At 37.2% G+C, this 23,899-nt stretch overlaps 1 protein-coding gene across 1 annotated transcript in view; it reads right to left on the reverse strand.

Annotated features, from left to right (window-relative positions):
• Nucleotides 1–376: 376 nt before the first annotated feature.
• MAN1A1 (mannosidase alpha class 1A member 1) overlaps nucleotides 377–23,899 on the reverse strand; it is a 163,669-nt gene continuing 140,146 nt past the window's right edge. Inside the window, exons 9-13 of the mRNA XM_047857814.1 lie at nucleotides 18,965–19,080; nucleotides 13,434–13,653; nucleotides 12,333–12,505; nucleotides 3,530–3,645; nucleotides 377–3,128 (exon numbers count right to left, since the gene is read on the reverse strand). Of these exons, the coding sequence (XP_047713770.1) occupies nucleotides 3,002–3,128; nucleotides 3,530–3,645; nucleotides 12,333–12,505; nucleotides 13,434–13,653; nucleotides 18,965–19,080 (752 nt within the window). The 3' untranslated portion in view covers nucleotides 377–3,001. The remainder of the gene's footprint in view (nucleotides 3,129–3,529; nucleotides 3,646–12,332; nucleotides 12,506–13,433; nucleotides 13,654–18,964; nucleotides 19,081–23,899) is intronic.

Genomic DNA, 23,899 nt, shown 5'->3' on the forward strand with positions numbered 1-23,899 from the left:
TTTAACTGGCGCCTAAATGCTGTTTTGTTTTGTTTTGGTGGTAGGGTGAATCTCATTTCCTCAACTGGATTGCAAACTTAAGAACAAGGATCGTACTTCATGCTATTTCTTCCACTAACTCCCCATCTCTACTCTATATGCCCGGTGTTGAACATATTTTGGAGTCTTAATATGATATTTGATTAATCAAAAATGTATATGCAAAATTTTTTGCAATTTTAAGTTTGTAATGAGAAATGTTTCCTTGTCCAGATTCTCTGGGTGTGGTATGGAATCACTATCAGGATTAATAATAATGACTATTATTTCAACTTGCAATTGTATGCACTCACCCCAACATATACAAAAGCTTACTTAAAAGGAGAAAAACAACAAATGAGGAGATATATTAAAAGGCTTTATTCACAATAGAGAAATTTTACAAATATAGTTTTTAAAAATTATGTGTCAATCTATTATGTTTCCCATAACATTAGAGATTTATATAAAGTTGGATATGGCAGAATAGACTTATGTACAAATTAAAAACAATCAATGAAAAGAATGGGTACTACATATGAAGGAGTCATGACAAACATCTTTGAGTTCTGTAAATTTCCATACAACTTATATGTGTAATATTAATTGTGCACAGTATACCAAAAACATATGCAGAAACACAAAATTAAGTGCTATTTTAATTATTCACCTTTCAGGATGTGAATACATATGTAAACTTAACTGCACAGTTTTGCTGAAAATGAGAGTGTCTACCTAAGGACTTAAATTGTTTAAAATAATTAACACAAAGTACAACTTTAAATTACATCACCATAATAATCATCTCTCATCTTGTTTACGTTTTTGGTGTTTTGGGGACTTACGTTAAAAAATCCAAGTTTTGGAATTGAAAAACTTTGTTCTTGCCACTGGCAGAGCAAAAGGTAGTACAATCATCTTGCCTATTTATATCAGGATACAAAAGGTACATTATAGTGCAGCGTGTACACATGACCTGATTTTAATATCCTCTCTGCTGCAGAAATGCAGATCACCTTTGTGCTCTTACAAATCAAACTGAAAATCAAAGAAAATAAATTAATTTAAGTTGCTAGTCCTAGGACATTCACGTGAGAATTATCATCTAAATACATATGGCCCAATTTTTGCAATAATCTTTCACACTTTGCTTTGAAGTCCTGGGAAGAAAGGACTCTCAGCTATCTATTCATTTCGTAAGGTGAGCTGAAGATATGAGTGGAAGGAATTATTCTGGGTCACAGGAACTCATTAACATGGCAATAATGATGTACTAAAGGATCTTTTTCATTTACTAACTTTATTAATTTATTCTTTGCCATAAACCAATGTACAGTACTGAAAAAAGAGCAGGTCACACAGGTGGTCCTTTCAGACAAAGGAAATCTTGAAACACTTTCAAAAGCTGAAACAGCTAAAACAATGGAGTCTACTGAGAGCCAATAAAATAATTAAAAAACAGTATGTTGAACCATGTGAAATTGCTGATATAGGATAGTTTTTAAACTACAAGTGCAGCAATTTCATATGGTTCAGCCTAATTCATGAGGTTGCACTGACCTATCTGACCCCTCCAGGTTGAAAATGCAGGTGCTCAGAGTCTCTGTTCCTCAGTAAATGCATCATCATTATTAGCCCTTTCATGGGAAATATGACATGGGGTGCCACCAAATTTATTCTTGGGAAAGCCACTCATATCTCCAAATAATGCTTGTTCTTAAAGAAGAATCATATCATTATTTTGAACTGCGATAGGACTGTGGGGAATTAGGAATGTCCATTCCTATATATTGCTTTTAAGCTGGGATCTCTATGTTGAATTTGACCACACAAAATGTACTATATTCTTATTTGGCCTAAAAGTTTATTAGATTTTCTTCAATTGACCAAGAATAGATAGATACATTAGCAGAGCTTCTTTCAGAGTTAAATTCTGCTTTCGTAAACTGAAATGAAATAACTTACTACATTTGAGAAAGGGTCTTTTTCAAATCTGAAAAATCTGAGCCAAATGTAATGCTTTTTTTTTTTGATAACAAGAAAAAAAAACCTTAAAGATGAAATACAAACTAAAAACCATGTGAAATACCCTTTTTTTAGAGAGACTCAATTTCTTCATATACTCAGTTAAAAGCAAAAACTAATGCACTAAAAGTTATATTGTTTCCTTTAAAAAAATATAATTCCGTAATAACAGAGCTCTGCAAAACCTGAACGATCAACCCATTGTGTGGTAGGGAATGGGAGAAATTAACCAGGGCATGATCCAGAAAAGACACCGGACATTTAAAGTAAAATTTGAGAACCAATTCACAAATTAGGAAACACTAATATAATTAACTAACAAAAATATACCATGGTTCCAATGAAATGAGGTCAACATGAGATGATCCTTTTGGGATGACATTCTAATTTGAATTACAATGTGAGTGAAGTATTTTAGAAGACATTCTATCAAATAATGATAGACCCGCATAAAGAAGCTGTCTGTCACAGTTATAAGATCTGTCTCTGGTGGATAGACAAACCAGATTAACATAAAATTGAAAAGGAAAAAGCTTTTTTAATATTTAATTTATTATTATGGCTTTTTGCAACATGGCAAAACATTACAGCTTAAAGCAGACATCATCTCCTCATAGAGGAGGAAAAAGTTTTGCAGTCAAATCAAAATTATAATTAAGAGGTCACTGGTATACCATTCTATTCAGTTTAATAAAAATGATACACCTTCATGAACTCCAGATTACTTAAAAAAATGTAAAAACCTATGATCCACTGACTGAATAATAAAGGATAGGATAAGGAATTTAGGTCCATCTATGCTTCTGATAATAAACCTAAAAGACTGCAAAACAATTTCAGAACTTAGAATAATCACAGACCTATTGATAAAAATTCATCATGTGCCTGAACACCAGAAAAGGAATCATTAAGGTATGCAGTGAAGGGAATGGAGCAGAGTAAAATATGAAATGTCTTTTTATTTTTCATTGACTTCAACTTCCTTTTTATTCGTAGAGAGTACAGGGAGAAGATGTGCCTCGGTATTGAAGATCCAGTGTTCCAGTGGAAGTAGATCGTCATCAGAAAATATTAAGTACAAATACCTGGAGGGAGAAACGTAAGCATATGAGACCCAAGAGACTGTGTCAGGCAGGGAAAGCAGAAACACACAGCAAAAACCACATCAATGTCTCCATTCATCTTACGGAGAATCACGGACAACAGTCAAGCACTGCAAAACCCTGAGGCAATGCCGTCACTAATGTGGAACAGAGAAGCTGCTTTGTGTTTGGGTAGTAGTGTGTGAAAACCCACAAAGCAATTCCAAGTCATCAAACTTAGGTGACGACTGGAGACACGCCTGCAATTATTGCCAGGCATGTAAGGATGGCATTCGGAAGCAGCCGTACTTGATATTATTTGAATGTGTCCATGATGAAGACATCGCCAAAGAAGATCTGACCAGGTACCTCTGCCACATACCTTTCGAACACATTTTACTTACTTTAGTGTCTCTGCCAGGAAGAAACTCTGTTGCACATCGTCATAACTCTCATGTCTGAGGTAAACATCTCTTAGGCCTGAATAGCCTCCATTCACTCTGCAGTGATTTTCCAGGGCCTACATTACAAGGAAGAGGGGAAAAAGATGGTCACATTTCAATAAATTGCCACCAATTTTTATTGTGAAATTGCCAAATTCAATAAAATAAGGATTCAAGTTGAATGATGCATTGGAAGAGTTTCAGGTGACAATTTAAAAGGCCACAAAATGTAAATGCATATAAAGTATGAAAAGTTAAAGGGCACATGGACAATACATCTCACCTAATTTGAAACACTTCTACATTTAACTTTGAGACAATTTTGAGTGATTTTTGTGAGTTTGGTTCCCGACCACTACAATAAGTGAATATTGCGATTAAGTGAATCAAGTGAATTTCTTGATTTCCCAGTGCATATATAAGTTATGTTTACCCAAAATCTATTAAGTGTGCAGTAGCATTATGTCTAAAAACAGCGTACGCACCTTAATTAAAAAAATACTCTGTTGCTAAAAAATGCTAAACCTCATCTGAGTGTTCAGTGGGTTGTACTGTTTTTGCTGGTGGAGGGTCTTGCCTTCATGTGGATGGCTGCTGACTGATCAGGCTGGTGGTTGGTGAAGGCTGGGGTGGCCGTGGCAAATGCTTAGAGTAAGACAACAATGAAGACTGCCGCATCACTTGACAGTTTCTTTCGCAAATGATTTCTCTGCAGCACGCAATGCTGTTTGACAGCATTTTACCCATAGCGGAACTTCTTTCAAAATTGGAGTCAGTCCCCTGCCACTGCTCTATCAAACATGTTTATGTCATATTCTAAATCCTTTGTGGTCATTTCAACAATCTTCACCAGGAGTAGATTCTATCTCAAGAAGCTACTTTCTTTGCACATCCATAAAGAGCAACTCCTCATCTGTTCAAGTTTTATCGTGAAATTTGGCAATTTGGTCACATCTTCAGGCTCCACTTTCAATTCCAGTTCTCTTGATATTTCTATCACAAGTGCAGTTAGTTCTTCCAATGAAGTCTTGAACTCCTCAAAGTCATCCATGAGGGCCGGAACCAACTTCTTTCAAATTCCTATTAATGTTGATATTTTGACCTCTTCCATAAATGACGAATGTTCTTAATGGCATCTAGAATGGTGAATCTGTTCCAGAAGGTTTTCAATTTAGTTTGCCCAGATCCAGAGTGATCACTGTCTATGGCAGCTATGAAATTATGAAATGTATTTCTTAAATGCTTAAAGTCAAAATGTTCCTTGATCCACGACCCGCAGAATGGATGCTGTGTTAGCAGGCATGAAAACATTAATCTCATTGTCTTCCTTTTAGCTCTTGGGCTACCAGGTACACTGTCAATAAGCAGTAATATTTTGATAGGAATCTTTTTTTTCTGAGCAGTAGGTCTCAACAATGGGCTTGAAATATTCAGTAGACCATTCTGTAAACAGATGAGCTATTATCCAGGCTTTGCTGTTCCATTTTAGAGCGGCAGAGTAGATTTAGCCTAATTCTTAAGGGCCCTAGGATTTTTGAAATGATAAGTGAGCACTGGCTTCAATTTCAAGTTACCAGTTGCATTAGCCCCTAACAAAAGAGTCAGCCTGTCCTTTGAAGTTTTGAAGCCAGGCTTCTTCTCCTCTCCAGCTATGAAAGTCTTAGTGGGCATCTTCTTTCAATAGAAGGCTGTTTCATCTACATTAAAAATCTGTTGTGTAGTGTAGTCACCTTCATTAATGATCTGGGCTGGATCTGCTGGAGAACTTGCTGCAGTTTCTACATCAGCACCCGCTGCCTCACCTTGTCCTTTGATGTTATGGAGATAGCTTCTTTCCTTAAATCTCATGAACCAACCTCTGCCAGCTCCCATCTCTTCTTCTGCAGATTCCTCACCTCTCTCAGCCTTCACATAATTGAGGAGAGTTAGGACCTTGCTCTGGATTAGGCTTTGGCTTAAGGGAATGTTGTGGCTGGTTTGATCTTCTATCCAGACCACTAAACTTTCTCCCTATTAGCATTGCACTGTCTTATCATCCATGTGTTCACTGAAGTAGCACTTTTAATTTCCTTCAAGAACTTTTCCTTTGCACTCACAATGTGGCTGTTTGGCATGAGAAGCCTTCCTCATTAAACCTAATCATTTCTAGCTTTTGATTTAAATCGAAAGATATGTGACTCTTCCTTTCATCTGAACACTTAGAGGCCTTTATAGGGCTATTAATTGGCCTAATTCCAGTATTGTCATATCTCAGGAAAGAGGGAGGCCCCAGGAGGGGGAGAGAGTTGGGGGACGGCTAGTTGGTGGAGCAATCAGAACACGTAACATTTATCGATAAAGTTCTGTCTTATAAAGGAGCAGTTTGTAGCATGCCAAAACAATTACAACAATAACATCAAAGATCACTGATTACACATTCACCATAATAAATGTAACAATGAAAAAGTTGTAAATATTGTGAGAATTACAAAAATGTGACACAGAGACATAAAGCAAGCAGCAAATATTGTTGGGAAAATGGCACCAATTAGACTTGGTTGACACAGGTAGCCACAAACCTTCAATTTGTAAAAAAACAAAAACAAAAACAAAAACACAATATCCACACAGCACAATAAAGCAATGCACAATAAAATGAGGTACGCTTTTAGTTGTACTTGGTCCCTATGCCTAATTTTCTCTGGCTCTTATAGAAAAAGTTTTCTGACCCCTGATCTAGAGAGACTGTTAATGTCAATTGGGATTATAAACCCAAAAACTTAGAACATATACTGGACCAAAAACAGCTGCTGCTACTACACTCAAAACATCTTATTTTATAAAAACTGATTGCGGAGTACTAATTAGTGACATTGGTAACAGATATAAAAGAAGAAAATGCAAAGCAGTGAAAAAATGTGGCTGATATTTACTTCTAAAAAAAGTGGGTTTTTGTTGTTGTTGTTGTTTTTGTTTTTGTTTTGCTCTGGGATGGAAGAAAATAGGATGAGTCCATTTCTTAACTGTCTAGAGAGAAATGATGCTACATTTCTGAAGTTCTCTGACTATAACGAGTATTTGGAAAAGAGATGGGTTGGGCAGTGTGGAAATGAAAATTTAGGTAACAACCTAACACAATTTGCAGGCTACATGAATAAAGAAAATACTTCATGATTTGGTACTTTTTAAAAGCCACTGGGAAAATAAGATCAACTTAAAAAAATGCTTTGATTATATTCTCTGTTGCAGACAAACAAACCAAGCAGGGAAAGCCTGTGGAAAGGAACTTTCAGGTCCTAATATTTTTTTCCTTCCTTCCTTTTTTGACAGAAGTTCTTTTTGATTAAAAAGTCAAATACCAGATACACTGGAGTAGACCAGAGATTATTTGTAAAAAAGAAAAAAAAAACAGGATTTGGAAGAAATGGAGAAGCTTGTTATGGAACATAATTAAACCCTACTTCCAGACATTTCCTAAAAAAGATTTTAACAATGAAACTTTTTTCCCCCCTTGAAGTTCTTTGGTGATAAGCTAATGAGAGGACCAGGCATGATCAACTGCCACTCCTCTCTCCCATGGAAATTTCTGTTAAGTTCCCTCTTTCATTATAGGAAAAGAGTCGTTCTGTGGGGTAGACAATGCCCAATCTTTTTTCTTCTTTTCAGTTCACCCCCATTCTTCTTCTCTCTCTGTCCTAATGTGGTGAGCCGTAGTGGTCCAGAACACATTCTAAAATCTTAGAAGAGGGGGCCAAATCCCAGCCCTAGACTCCCTGTGACCTCAGACGTTTCTGGACCTAGGCAGTGTCCCTTTGCTCAACATGGGGCTGTCATGAGAATAAAACAAGATGAAGACACGCTTACCATAGTGACAGGGACCTTTCAGAGGCTTTTGGCAAATTAAAGAGAAAAAAAAGGGAACTGCCACAGGCTTTTTTTTTTTTTTAACTTTCAAAAAATGAAAAACCTTTCTGTCAAGTCTAAACTTTGAAACTTTAGGAATATGGAGCCTCCTGGGCACCCATAACAGGCCCTGGTTTCACAGTAACTCAACAGTGGAAGTAGTCACGTATTTATGCTGCACAGTCTGATTAGAACATCATTTTACTACAATCTGTTCTTGGGACTCTCAGACTCTAGGCATAGGGGTCACCTCGATTTTATGTAAATGGTTACATTATTAGTGACCCTATGTGGCTGGGATGTGCTAATAGCAGAGAATAGAAAATAGGAAAATGTTTACAGTTACTGGAAGTCTAAACAAAGGATGAAGTACAACCCAGACACCAAGTAACTGTACCTTTTTAGGGGTAAGAAAGGTAAGAGAATAGGGAGCAGCATGAGTTAAAATCCTAAGTCAGAAAGATAAAGAAAAGCATTCTCTTATCTTTAGGTTAAACAGGTTAGATAAACAGCTGATCCATGGAGATTTCCTAGAGTGGATCCCAGGCAACAATGCTAATAATAAACCTGAATGGTTGAGTTTGGAACCTAGCAAAACAGACATATCAGAGAGTCTGGAAACAGGGTTCCAGCCTGAGAAGGGACAAGAAGGGACTGAGAAGACAATATGGAAAAGGTCTGACTTAGGAGACCAGAAAAAAATGTGCGTAAAAAGAAGAAATTTAAAATCCCCTATATAAGGCTTATCTGCTATGGGACCAGAGGAGACCTCAAATAATTTATACATACCTATAATTATAGATGTTGTCAAATCTATATTTACCAACACATATGTGAATGTATATGTATAATTTGTAGTAGACCTTTATCAGAATATTATACCAACTTAACTGGGAGGAATTTAATAAAGTTTTCATGACATTATTGAGAAAAAGCAAAAGAACTATCAGGTAAATGTTATTTCTGCTACGTAGATTCACAAATGCATGAATATCTGGTATTAATGGATTGTTGGTAATTTATGGAGAAGCTTCTAGTGCTGTATGCTGGATTATATAATCTCATATCTTGTTCGACATTATTATTGTGTTTGGCATTACCATTCAGGAATTTGGTTAAGACATGGAAAGCAGGTTTAATGAGTGTATCAGTGAAAGAAGGCTGGAAAGGGAGAATTTCATTAGAAGACAGCAGGGCTGACAAATACTTTACAAATAGCAAGTATGGGTGAAAACAGATATGGAACAAAAGAACCGTCACAACAGTGGCTATGTAGTAGCTAATACCATTTGACCACAATTTCAGTGTAAGCCAGGAATTTTACAATCTACTAAAAGAACAAGGTGGGCCATAGGCTGTGGGAGATGATACTCAGAAGAGAGGTTATTGATTCGCACAGCTCCAGCCCTGAAAGACCGCACATGTCATGAGGACGCAAATGGAGGGAAGTGTTGGGTGGGGAAGGAACAGGTGGCAGAACATGCTGTTTTCAGATAAATGAGGAGCTAAAATGTAGAAGAGAGAAGGGATTTTTCCTCAGGACCCCCAGAACACAAAACACTGTAAATTCTGCTTTCAAAAAGTAACTTTCTAACACTTTCAGACATTAAAAAATTGGAATGAATTACTTTATTAGTACCATATTCCTTTTGCTACAAAGTCCTTGGATTGATGAGGAATATCCATTTGGCAAAGACGAAGACACGTCCTTTCTTTGAGTGGAAGGCTAGATAGACTAGGTTATTTTGAAGGTATACTCCTATGTTTTAGTTTGGCTTCCCCTAAAAACAGAGCATGAGACAGGGTTGGATGCAAGAAGTTTTTAGGTGGTGAATGGGAAAAGTGAACGGAGCAAGGGAGAATAGCCAGTGAAATATGTTGACTAGGTTACAGCTGTGGGCTGCAAGGGCTCCGTCCCACTGGAAACCATCTGAGGAACCATGCAGAAGGAATCTCAGAGTTATTCTTCAAAGAGGGAAGACTGACATAGTTGTCCATCAACTCTGAAGCCTCACTGCTTCAGAGTTGTCCCTGGAGACTTTAACTCTCCCGCTTCCCAGACCACAGCCTGGGAGGAAGCCCAGAGTCAGAGCAGCTGAGAAACACCAGGGAGCCCACAGTGATACTGCCCACTGCAGCTGCAGCTGAAACAAAGGAGGGCTGGGGGGTGTGACACAAGGGAAAAAAGTACCGCCACACCATCTAAGTCTACGATTTGTGCTTTACAAAAGGCAAGTGTCCCAGCACTCCTCTGTCCCCACTACACCTCAAGTTCTAGCAGAAGCACTAGTGGCAAAAAACAAGGGTGGGGTTGGGGGTACATCTGTTTTGTGGCACAGGGAAGTGATCTTTATTTTTTTTATTAAAAACATTTTTTTAATGTTTACTTTTGAGAGAGAGAGAGAGAGAGAGAGAGAGAGAGAGCATGTGCGTGCGTGCAAGTTGGGGAGGGGCAGAGAGAGGAGACACAGAATCCCAAGCAGGCTCCAGGCTCTGAGCTGTCAGCACAGAGCCTGACGCGGGGCTTAAACCCACAAACCGTGAGATCATGACCTGAGCCGAAGCTGGACACTTAACCAACTGAACCACCCAGGAGTCCTGGCACAGGGAAACAATCTTACATCATACGCTATGCTAAAATTTGACAACAGACAAAAATCCTAACATCTGAAACCAATTTATTACCCCACAAACACACACACGCCCCTGAAGAACCAAGCAAACCAAAGCTCTTCGACCACATGACAATAGTGGTTTACTTATTTCTGTTTTTATATCAGTCCCTGGCCATATGCTTTTCACACTTTGCCATCTCTAAAATTGGCATGTCATAATTTAATTGGTAGTGTTATATTCTCTTAGTGGTACATAAAATCACACTGTTATCAAATACCCTTATCAATTAGGGTGTTTTACATTTAATGAGATATATCCATTTAAACTGATATTCACAAGGTGACTCTTAGCCTTAATTCTTTTGCTGGAGTGTTGAAAACCAAAATCATTTCCTATCACCAAAGTTTACACGAACCTCCATTTTTATACAGTTTTTCAGAGGGAAAACAACACACATTTAAAGAAACTGGAACTACTACTGGCTAAACATTAACGAGAAAACTTTGCAAGAAAAAAAAAGAAAAAAAGGGACCTAAAGAATCATTATTACTTAAAATGATTAATGACCAGTGATAAGACATATTCTACACGGAGTGGGTAAAAAGCAATATTCATCAATGGCTTCCTAAGATATTAGTTAACGATTTACACAAAGGCAATATATTCACTTTAGATTTCCTGAGAGAAGTTCTTTTATTTTTTTAAAGTCTGTTTGTTTGTTTGTTATATATAGAGAAAGAGAATGGGAGAGAGGCAGAGAGAGAGAGAGAGAATCCCAAGCAGGCACCCTGCTGTCAGCACAGAGCCCAACAGGGGGCTTGATCTCATAAACCGTGAGGTCATGACCTGAGTCAAAATCAAGAGTTAAGCACTTACCCGACTGAGCCACCCAGGTGCCCTGACAGAAGTTATTTCTGATGGTCAGTTTTTAAAGACAGCTAACTTTGTAACAGAGTGTTAAAGAGTAAGTGAGTGTAACTCAAGCTTTGGCTTGCTCTTATTGCCTGGGTGCCCCATCACAACTCCTTCCAGAATAACAGCTCTTAAAATTAGACACCATTTGATGCATGTTCTGGAGGCAACGTCCGTGGGCACCGGCACACAGTGTTCACCAGATTAGTTTAGGAAGATGATATGCCATATTCGGCAGGAGAGACCCAAGGGGTGACAAAGACAATTAAAATAGTGTATTGGACAGATGGAAAGTCTATATAAGCCTGAGATCAGTGAATGAATACTATTGCACAAAGTAGTTCTATAGGTTCTTTCTAAAAGTTAGATCTAAGTAGTTAATTTATTCTGTGAAAGAATTTCAATCTAAAATGGAACTGGAAGGTAGAAAATGGAAAATCTTATGCATGTGCCCTCGGGAAAACAAAACTTGAGGACAGAGAGACTGATTTCCTACATATGCTGGATTTATAGAAAACTGATAATATTGGAATGACAGGGAGTTGGTCAGGGGGTGCCTTATATCAACTTTGGGAAGTTTTACTTATGGTTTTCAGAGGAATGAACATGAAATGACACAGGCCTGGCTGGTCTCACAGAAGAGCTCCATTGAGCTGTATTTGTAGGACTGGACTGGTTTTGTCTGCTCAGGGAATTTTCAAAGCTGGTCTCCATTTGTTTTTTGCTTGAATAGACTCTAACTGAATTCTTTCTTCTTTACATTCCCTGTCCATAAATACAGCCTACTTCAAACCCTCAACTGACTCACCTGTAGCTTGCTACATTCTGTGTGTCCTGAATTGCAATTCCTCTGCTCTTCTGGAATCAACTTTTTTTTTTTTAATATAATTTTGAGTTTGCCTCAATTTACCTCTTTATTTAGGTTGGAACTCTAAGTACAAGCATATATTTTCATTTCAATGCCCAAAGACTAACAACAACAACAACAACAACAACAAACCACAGAGCGGCTTCTTTAAACAGACAACAGGCAGGGGTGATTTTCCCCAAGTTGTCAACAAGTCCTTGTGGAATTAAATGATCATCATTTCTATGGCTGTGGGAACTTAATTTCATAATATGCCTTTCTACATACTTCCTTCAATCTCACAATTCGTATATTAATATCATTGTCACATGAAGCAAAGCCAGGGATATAGGATGACAACTGACAACACTCATTCCTAAGTTGGGAAAAAGTCTGATTAAAGCTTTCAAAACCATAGGAAAGTTGATATGCTAGATTGACAGAAATCATTGAACATTTTTCCTGAGACATTTATGAACAAGAAATGTCAGCAGATTAAAATATCACCTCTACCGCTTCCCAGGCCCATTTCCTGTACTTTGGATCATGAGTCAGTCGCCACATGTACATGTAAGTCTCAACAACCTCTGGTCGCAGGATGTAGTATTTTTCATTTTGCCTTGTAGCAATGGCTTCAACACCACCATCGAATCTGAAAGCTTCTGGTCCCAGCTTCATAACTAAAGAGTATGCACGGTGACAAGGGTTATTGCCTTGGACACTGCTTAGTTCTATAACTTAAATGAAACTAGAAAGTACTTTACAACATTCAAGAGATATGCCAAAACAATCATTTTAAGAAATGGTTATACCATAAGAGACTCCTAAGGACTGAGAACAAATTAAGGGTAGGTGGGGGTAGGGGAGAGGGGAAAGTGGGTGATGGGCAGGAGGGAGGGCACTTATTGGGATGAGCACTAGGTGTTGTATGGAAACCAATTTGACAATAAATTATATTTAAAAAAAAGAAAAATAGAAATGGTTATAAACATCACATAATAAATAATGTTCAAAATAATAATGTCTCAACTTTGAGAATATAGTCATCTAAGAGTCCTTTTTAGAAAATGGCAATGATCTTTTATTTTCTTTCATTTAACCATCATTTACTGAGTGCCCCCCAGGTAAATACAAGGCACTATAACACCCTTATTAGTTAGCTGGAAAACTAATTCTAAGTCATTATGTCATAAATTATGTTAATCTTTGTGCTTCAAACTCCTATTTCATAAGAAGGGACCCAGACTCTATTTCATAGAGACACTGAGAAGATTAATAATGGTTTATAAAATACTAAATTTCTTTTGCACTTGGGATAGAGAGTCTTACCCAATGTAATTTGCTTAAAGCAGGGTCAATAAATGAGACTGGCTTAACCCTTTACGGCCTCCAATTTTGTTCCCTAGTAAACTAAGAGTAGATATTTTTATGTAGAAAGCAGTACTTCCTAAAGTAAAAAATATAAATTCCTTTAAAATATTAATCATGAGCTTCCTATTTCATGAGGCACAGTGGATATTCTTTTGATGGCAGCAATGTCAATGTTCCTTAGGAATGAAATAAAAGCATGTGGGAATAGATAGAAAATGAAGAGTAACATGTACTCACATGTGCGATTGTAAGATTCATAACAGGTCCGGGCAATTTCAGCCCCGAGTTGAAGGTAGTGTTGGGTCAGGCCTGTGGGAGCATCGTCCGCCCCGAGTGCAAACATGCCTCCAGCAAAGCAGGTCAGGTGGCCCATCTTGTGTTCCAGGAGGCCCCCTTTCCACTCCGCGATGTAAGTCAGTCCCCTACTAGACTTGCGGATCAAGTGAGTCTCAATTGCCTGAAAATAGTAATTATTTTCAACATTTTTAAATCTCCTCTCAAATTTATACTAAAAACACTCTCAAGACTAAGAGAGAAAAAGGATATAACCTCACTCACGGTTTGAGTTTGTTCTAAATCTGATTCAACCTGAAATTTTATGCTCTTGCTTTCTGTATCTTCTTCTAGTATATGCCTTATTAGTTTGGTTAGTTAGAATTATCACTGTTGGGCCAGTCCAGTTGGTTTTGCCTGAGTCCATGATCAAACACTTTTAGTCCTCATACAACAAAAATGGTCTGCTTCTCAATGATAGGCCACTGGTGTAGACGTAATGCTTAATGCATTTCCATTTTCACAATGAAGAAACAGCACAAAGCACAGGCCCTACTGTGGATGAAGAACAGAGCGTATCTGTATATAAAATCAGGCTGGTGGTATTACCCTTCCTTTTGCTTTCTTAGGCTCAGAGAGTGGCAAAACTGAGTGGGAAAGATGTGCTGTTCTTGAATCAGTTTGCTTGGCCTCAAAATTCCAGCTCTGACATTTACTATCTGTGAATTTTGTGGGTAATTTGCTTACTGTATCCCCAAATCTCAGTATCCTTATCCATAAAAGGAGAATAAGTAGTATTTACTGAGAAAATTCAGCAACATTTAGTTTATGAAGCAGTCAGTACTGTCTCTAGCACTTGATAAAGTTCATTTATCATCCTCATTCACATCTCCATTGTGGTAACATTTGAATTAAATTCCTCCCTAATAATTCTATTAAAAAAGCACATTCGTGTACAATGGAAAACAAAAAAGACACATGAAAAAATGCTCATCATCACTTACCATCAAGTAAATGCCAATGAAAACCATGATGAAATACCACCTCACACCTGTCAGAATGGCTAAGCTCAACAACACAAGAAACAACAGGTGTTGGTGAGGATGTGGAGAAAAAGGAACACTCACACACTGTTGGTGGGAATGCAAACTGGGGCAGCTGTGATGGAAAATAGTATGAGGTTTCTCAGGTAATAATGGAACTATCATACGATCCAGCAATCACACTACTAGGTATTTATCCAAAGAATACAAGAACATTGATTCAAAGGGATACATGCACCCCTATGTTTATAGAAGCATTATTTACAATAGCCAAGATATGGAAGCAGCCCAAGTGTCCATCGATTGGTGAATGGATAAAGAAGATGTGGCAATAATAAAATATTATTTAGCCACAAAAACAAATGAAATCTTGCCATTTGCAATGACATGGATGGAGCTAGAGAGTATAATGCTAAGCGAAATAAGTCAGTCAGGGAAAGACAAATACCAGAGGTGATATCACTCATATGTGGAATTTAAGAAACAAAATAAATACAGGGAAAAATAGACAAATCACGAAACAAAGTCTTAATTATAGAGAACAAACTGATGGTTACCAGAGGGGAGGGATGGTTACCAGAGGGGGGAGATGGGTGAAATAGGTGATGGGGATGGAGGGCACTTATTGTGAAGCGCACAAGGTGATATATGGAAGTGTTGAATTATTATAATGTACACCTGAAACAAATATAACACTGTGTGTTAACTAACTGGAATTAAAATAAAAACTTAAGAAAAGGAATAAAGATCTGTAAATTGGGGGGAAATGATGTTTACAAATATGATCTGTAAAATATCTCTTATTTCTGCTGCAGGATTGTTGATATTCTTTTCAAATAGATAAGCCTTTCAAATAAGCCTTATATTCTAAAAAGCAAAAATGAAATATAACTGTTTGAAATCACTAACTTCCAACTACTGTAACAGGAAATGTGTTTTTTTTTCCCCTTTCAATTACTTCATAGAAGAAAAAGAGCTAAGACTATGTCTATACCTGTTACACTATTATATAAAAAAAAAAAGAGAGTTTTTTTTTTTTAAATTTTTTCAACGTTTTTATTTATTTTTGGGACAGAGAGAGACAGAGCATGAACGGGGGAGGGGCAGAGAGAGAGGGAGACACAGAATCCGAAACAGGCTCCAGGCTCTGAGCCATCAGCCCAGAGCCTGACGCGGGGCTCGAACTCACGGACCGCGAGATCGTGACCTGGCTGAAGTCGGACGCTTAACCGACTGCGCCACCCAGGCGCCCCAAAGAGAGTTTTTTAGGAAGCACATTTGGGAACAGTACACACAGATGAAACTTGAGATTGATAAGAATGAATGAAAGTGAATATACAGACAGATAAAACCTTTCCTATTTTTATTGGAAATAAATACATGAAACCAAGATGGTAAGAAATAAATGAACATAGTACTGTGCTCATTAACTGTGGTTAGCTAGTTTTATTGATGGTCTAGTTATATTAACATTCATTCTTATTCATGCAACTGAACATCTTAACTATTTACACTTCTTATAGCACAAATTACAGTAAAGGTCTTAAAGCAGATATTTGTTCATCACCCAAGAAATTATTCTTTCTACATGGCAAAAGTTATAGCTTTGGATCATGGATTAGTGAAACATTATTACCCTGTTACAGATCCTGAATAAAGTACTATATTCTTTCTTTTGGCATGGTTCTGACCAAGCTGCTACCTCTTAAATAAACTACAATGAAGTTCCAAGACTTTTGAAGCAATGTTTGTGTGACAGTGGGTAAATGTAAATAAATATAAAAGAGGAAAAAACAGTCTTTAGTGGCTCTAAAAAAAAAGTGTCAAATCTACAGAGAATTGCTTAGGAAAAAAGAATATTACATATGTTGTGATTTCAGCCTTCCATATTTGAAAAGAATTAGTGTGATGAAACCTTTAGAAACTTAAATGTCTAACACATCATCAGCCCAGCTACCATTCATTCTAATGGACCTCTGGAAGAATGAACATCCACCACTGTGCATTCTTAGTGTGGTCTCTAGAGAAGAACTTAACAGCCAGCTGAAAGCACAAAGTATTTTGTTATTAAAACAACCAAAGAAAACAGACCATGCTGGGATTCAGTGCTTTCCAAAATCCACTTGAGGCTAAAATCGAAGAACTATATCTGCAGTAACTCAACTGTCCAGAACAATAACGTAAAGGACTCTCTCCTTAATAATAATGCTTTTTTAAACTACAGTTTAGCAGAAAGAAACTTTGCTATATGAGACATGGTTACTTCTCAAAATCAGAAATGTAATTGTTCTAGCTTTGCTTTCTATGTTGAAAATACAATGAATTGGAAATGTTTTTACTATTAAGAGAAACAGGAAACACTTTACTTCATTTGTTCTTAATGGATTTTCCTGTCCATGGTTTGTCTAAATACAATATATTAAAAACTGTGTGGGTATAGTCTAGAAACTCGGGGAAAATATTTCAAAGAACATTTTAAAGTTACCTTTCAAGATCTTAGGGGGCCTTTTTAAGATTAGAATAATTAAAATATCTGCCAGGATAACAAGAAAAAAAAATGACACACTGGAAACCATACGGTATGGAGAAGAATTCCCTAGCTTAAAACCTGAAACCTCATAGGAATGATGAGAAACAAACCTGGAAGAGGCCATGTGAACCATATCCTACTTTGCTTTTTATGTTCATCATGCCCCTTAATTAAAAGTGTGCTAAACAAAAGCCAATGTACTAAGGCATTCTGGTTCCTGTATGTTCAGGCAGTAAAGAGTCATATCTGCTGTACTTAGAGATGCTTCTTATTGATCTTGGGAGGGAACCACAGTAATATTGAATCTGGACAACCAGAGCAAAGTAAGTTACATTTATATTTCAATGAATAAATTGGACTATGTCTAAATTACCCAGACCTCCTTCTCAGGGAGACTAATTTTAGAACAGTGGCTACATTATTGGAATTATAAACTTCCACTTTTCTCCCCTATGAATTAATATTCTTGATTATAAAAAAGTTTCTGAGGAGTCAATAAAAAAGTCATTTTTCTGAGGATTTAGCCATAAGTTTATAACATTGAGATGACTTGATAATAATTAATATTAAGAAAATGGGTTACCACATAAAATACTTATCAATCACAAATGTACTGAGTTCTGCTAAAAAACTTTGTTCCTGAAAAGTTGGGTATGAGTTCAAGCATTTTATATAAAACAATATTCTTCTTTTAAAGCTTTTTATACTTTCAAATTTTATTTTCAGTTTTGACTGAAGCTTACATTTGCTTGAGGCTTCGTTCACTCTTACACTGGCTACCTCCTATAGACTTTGCAGAGCAGTTTCGAACTTAACTAACTTACTGCACATACTTAAATGTACTATGGAAATTCTTTTTCACAAATAAATCCATAGTGGTGAGGTAAAAAGAGACATGTGTTGACACAAATTTTAGTTTGACTTTTGGTTCCACAATCAACCTTTTCCAAGGTTCAGTTCTCTTATCTGTAAAACCAGGTAAATAATATCTAAACTACTGTGAGGAAACAAACAAATCCTTCATTTAAAGTATCTGCCTAGGGGCGCCTGGGTGGCTTGGTCGGTTAAGCGTCCGACTTCAGCTCAGGTCATGATCTCATGGTCCGTGAGTTCGAGCCCTGCGTCGGGCTCTGTGCTGACCGCTCAGAGCCTGGAGCCTGTTTCAGATTCTGTGTCTCCCTCTCTCTCTGCCCCTCCCCTGTTCATGCTCTGTCTCTCTCTGTCTCAAAAATAAATAAACGATAAAAAAAAATTTAAAGTATCTGCCTAACATACTACTTAGCACACAGTAGGCATTTCAACAAATATTTTTTCCCTCTCATTGCTCCTCCATTACAAGGATCATAGGAAACTATTAATTAGTTCGGATTTTTATATGAGAGTGCTCTGGAGATAAGTTTATTTGAAATGGAAGTAGCCATTAGGGATGTTGTAATCATGGGAAATTTTATTTTTTATTTCTTTTTTAATGTGTATTTATTTATTTTGATAAAGAGAGAGACAGAGACAGAGACAGAGACAGAGAGAATCCCAAACAGACTGCACTGCCAGCGTGGAGCCTGATGCAGGACTTGATCTCACGAGATCTGTACCCAAGCCCAAATCAAGAATTGGACACTTAACCGACTTAGCCACCCAGACACTCCTTGGGCAATTTTAACTTTGTCAATTTTCAGAATACAATTTAGGATTTATTCCTCCTCATGATTTTGTGACTCATGCAAAATAAAACACTTTCAACTGCCCCGTTAGAATGAAACCCAAGTGTGATTACTATTGTTATATTAGCAGACACTGAACTCAGCCTAACTGGAAATACTTTGTAATTCACTCATGTGGTATTCCATTTCCCATTAAATGCTGATTAATATGCAAGTTGTAAGTTATTTTAGTGGCAAAGATGATTTAAATATTGGGCTTACCTGAACAGCATCAAAATACATCTTCTTAGCTTCTAGATCTGTCTTGTCAGACATTAACCACGCCTTTAGCAAATATTCATAAAAGCTGTCTCCGAGTCCTCCAACTGATACATGATCTGCAAAGAGAGGAAAATGAATTTTAGAGTGATTCAGGCTTTAACTCAGATAATGCAGCAAAATCACATTAGTAACTAGGATGCAAAAGCCTACGTCAACTGCAACTTGATGTTACATTTAAATTCCAACAAATCTCTTGTTTTCAGAAAGATATTCTGAACCGAGCAGATGTGCTGTTAACTAATGTGATATACTCTAAATAATTACCAGGGTAGTTTTGTAAACATGAAGATAAAAAATACATAATCAACCTCAATTCCTAAAATCTGTTTTTCTAGTTAAAACTACCAAATTAAAATGTTTCACAGTATATATTCAAATAAATTTTTAATTGCTTTAGCTTTCACTAACATAACTAAAGTATGTCAAATACTATGAGTATTAACAAATCTTAAAAAGGACTGGCATGTGATAAAATGAAGCTCCTCAGACTCTTTGATGATGATGATGGTGATGATGATGATGATGATGAAAGTTTCTAGTGTTTTCAACCTATAAGGTCAAAATCCTTTGAGGGAGGCCAGTAACAAGACAGGGCAGGAGACGTTCTTCCTAACACTCCATTCCTACAATCCTTCCCTACTGCCACTTATTATGCCACATCTACTACATGTAGTACCACAATTTTGCAACTTATAGGGTAAGTATCCTCATTAAAAGTGAAAAAAATTAAGGCTTAGTGAGGCTAAATGAGATTGCATCACTGGTAAGTGCCATCTGACTCCACAGCCCATGCACGGTCTCGCACTTGGAACGTCTTGCTCTCTACCTTGTGACACTGAATGTATTCTTTTGCCTACTGCTTGAATTAATACTTTAATTTTTCAAGCATATCTACCAACAAAAACAGAGACATAATCTATTTGAAATATCATTTCTAGAATTCATAGAGAATTTGAGCACTAATAAAACAGCCTTATTTTGGAAATACGCATTTTAAGTTTCATAACTCACACCTAGTTTTACATAACTATTTAAAAAAATGTTTTTAAATGTTTATTTCTGAGTGAGAGAGAGAGAGAGAGAGAGAGAGACAGAGACAGACGAGAGTGGGGGAGGGGCAGAGAGAGAGGGAGACACAGAATCCGAAGCAGGCTCCAGGCTCCGAGCTATCAGTACAGAGCTCAGTGCAGGGCTTAAACTCACAAACCATAAGATCATGACCCGAGCCAAAGTTGGATGCTTAATCGACTGAGCCACTCAGGCACCCCAACATAACTATTTTTTAAAATAAGACTTTTGTGTTGACTTTGTCATATAAAAGTGAACCCGTTTTTACACAGCTAACAAGACAATTTTCTCCTAACACCTACCTGACAACTCCACTTGGAGGCTTATGTGGGGACAGGATTAAACAGGTTAAAACTGAATTTATTCTCTTGTCCTTCTCAACCTTACCTTCTGCTGTTGGTGCCTGTCTCACTAACATGGCACCATCATCCTCCCAACTGTGCAAGTTAGACATCAGAGAGTCATTCTTCACTTCTCTCTCTCTTCCCTATATCCAGTGAGCTACTGAACTCTACTAATTTCACCTCTTATATATTTCCTGAATCCATCCACTCCTCTGTCCTCACCAATATGATCCTGGATGAAGCTACCAATAGCCCCTGCTTCCAAGGCTTCAGTGCCCAATTATTTGGCCTTTTTTACTCCGATAGCATGCAGCTGTTTACATTTAAATTAATTAAAAGAAAATAAAATAATTCAGTTCCTCAGCCATACTCGTGCCCAACAGCTACATGTGGTCCTTGGTTACTGTACTGCACAGGAAAGATACAGAACATTTCCATCATCACACCGAGTTCTAATGGTAGTGCCACTCCAAACTATTCCCCCATCAATACCAGAATAACCCTTTTGACATGTGAACTGGATCATCCCTAATTGGAAGCTTTCAATGGCAAAGACTCAAATCCTGGGTCTTCGGAGACTGAGAGGCCCTGCGTGGTCTCCATCTTCCCCATATTACCATCAATTCTGCTCTGATTTCTTTCTATCCTCTTGCCATATGGCTCTTCTTTTGTTCCCTTGAAACCAGCAGGCTCTACTGCAGGAATTCTAAAGGCGTTGTTCTCTGGGCCTGATGTGCATTCCCTGACTCCTTTCCCTTTCAGTAGTAACTCTTACTCATATTTCATGTCTAGGATCAAATGTTGCTTCCTCAAAGATGCTTACTTTCCCTGACCCTCACTCATTGGGTTCCCTCACTATACACTTTTTGATAACACGTGTTTACTACACTTGGCAATTTCAAAAGATGGTGGAATTTCTTCTCTGTCTTCTCTACAAGATCATGATCCAGGAGGACAGGGACTAGATCTACCATGTTGCCTGGTCCATAATCAGCCCCTGAAAGTAGCTTGCATATAGCAGGTACTCAGTAAACAATTGAGGAACAAAGCAAAATTCTTGTAAGGACTATACCCAATCAGGGCTATATTTGTAAGTAGTGAAATATGTGATTTTTATTATTGTAAGAATGTCCAGATTTACAGTTTTAATTCTGATGTAAAATTAGTGTTTTTACAATTGTAAGGCAGATTCTTGAAACAGCAGTGTTTGAAGTGACCTTTGCAATTTCCTAAATAAATTACCACAGAAACCTCTGACATTTACAAACTAAATACACTAAGTACTATCTCATCAATAACAAGCCCTGTTGTTATAAACATGATTGCAGGAGACAAATGCAAGTGATGCATGGTAAAGAAAATCACTGTCTGGTTACTGTCAAAATAACAAGGTCTAGATGAAGTAATAGGAAATGATGGCCATGATCCAGACATGCCCTTCAGAGTTCAAGCACTGAGAGTTGAAAGCTAACAGCCAGAAGCAGCTTCATTTTCTTCCCCCTCGGGTTATGATTCTATAATGGACGGAAGAAGAAGTTTGGGCATTTGATGATTTTTAAAAAAGGAAAAAGGGTTACATAACAATATATTTGCTTTAATTAATTTTGGTAAACACCAGATAATTTTCTATATTTTTATTTCTTGCCTATAGGTTTTTCATATTTGGAAAGAATCAAAATAAAGGAACATAGAGGAGAAACAAGAGCAAGCTTTTTTGATAACTTAGAATATCACTCACTAAGTTTCCCCCAGTCTGGAGGACTGTTTGTGTTGGCAACAGAATTCTGTGTAAATATTTAGTGGGTGTGGGACAGAACATGCTCGATTTTATCAGCAGGAAGGGACCGCCCACTTCTAGAAAGAACATATATGGTATTTTTATTCCCAAATGTTCTAAACGTAATGTGTACTACGGTCACTCAAATATTATGCTCTTCTCTATGGAAGGCAATTTACTCTTTCCTTCCTGAGAGGAATAGGTCCCATAAAAGGATTCATAATACTTAAAGAGATAAAACGAGTAGCAAAAGAATCAAGACAAAAAGGATTAAATACTCAGTATCTTTAATGTTTAATAATTTGTACACATCATCTGAATCTGAACTTCTCAAAGCATTCCCCCAATGATGGAAGTGACACTATATGTATATTAATCAAGAGAGAACGATAATTTTCCGTCTATAGACACAGAGTCCCAACAGTTGCAAGATCTCTTTGTATTATCAGTGACCAGGACCTGATGCTGTCTCTCAGCCACAAGTGAGGAGCAGGGGCAACTGTTAAAGGAGAATAAATAGAACCATTATTAAAAGCAGAGACAGAAAGACAGACTGGATACACAGTTCATGAGGATTCACAAAATTCAAGTAAGCAAACACCTACTAGGTGCAAGATACAGTGTGGTGGGCTAACAAACATCACTAAGGCAAAGTCACTGGCCTCAAAAGTTCTGGGTCCCTAGGAACAGAGATGTATACAAATCATTTTGAAAAAGACAATGATAGGAAAGCACTCAAAGTGTTGGGGCAGGGGAAGAAGATGGCGAGTAGAAGGCAAGTGGGTGCTAACAAATAACAACCAGGGTCTTGAAGAAGAAGGTCCCCCAGAAGAAAGAGCAATTGAGCTGGATGTTGGCAAAGTCAGAAGAGAGGTAAAAGGGCCGAGGAAACAGCACAAACCAGGACCTGGATATGCCCAAGCAGGCCTTGATTAAAGAATGAAAAAAACAAATGGGTCTCCCTTGTGGCTGGAACACAGGATGGAAGTGCAGGAGGCGAAATGGACATGAGACTCATCAACCCTATTTGTCTGCCATCAGGAAATTGGCCCATAAGCAATCCAAATATAAAGGGCCCTTTGTACCAGGAAACATGGCCAAATACACAATATACTGGTAACGCAGAAAGTGAAGCTGGAATATTCCAGTACAACTGATACTTTTTGTCCCTCTTCACAGTGGCTTCTAAATCACAGGAAGAAAAGAGTCAATCAAAGATAATTTTTTTTTTCAATTTTTAAAATCATTCATGAGAAGGAAAATGCTAAAACTACCTGTCCTTTTAGAGAATCTTCTCGGTCCTTGTACTCAGAAAGCAACTCAAATTCTATTTTATTTCAAATACTCTACTGGTCCTCAAACTTTTAGTCTCAGCACCCTTTTACACTCTTAAAAATTAAGAAATACTCCAAATAACTTGTTTATGTAATATCTATAAATATCTACCATATTGGAAACTAGATTTAAAATATTTAAATTAAAAATATTTTATTCATTTAAAATAATACAACCATTATATTAACAAAGTTTTTTTCATAAACATGTTATATTTTACAAAAGAAAAAAATCAGTGAAAAGACTGACACTGATTTACATTTTTGAAAATCTTTTAAATTTTTGCTATACCAGAAGACAGTTGGATTTTCATATCTGCTGTATATTCAGTCCACTACTGTATGTCATTCT

The sequence above is a fragment of the Prionailurus viverrinus genome, chromosome B2, assembly GCF_022837055.1.
Source record: "Prionailurus viverrinus isolate Anna chromosome B2, UM_Priviv_1.0, whole genome shotgun sequence".
Taxonomy (NCBI): Eukaryota; Metazoa; Chordata; class Mammalia; order Carnivora; family Felidae; genus Prionailurus; species Prionailurus viverrinus.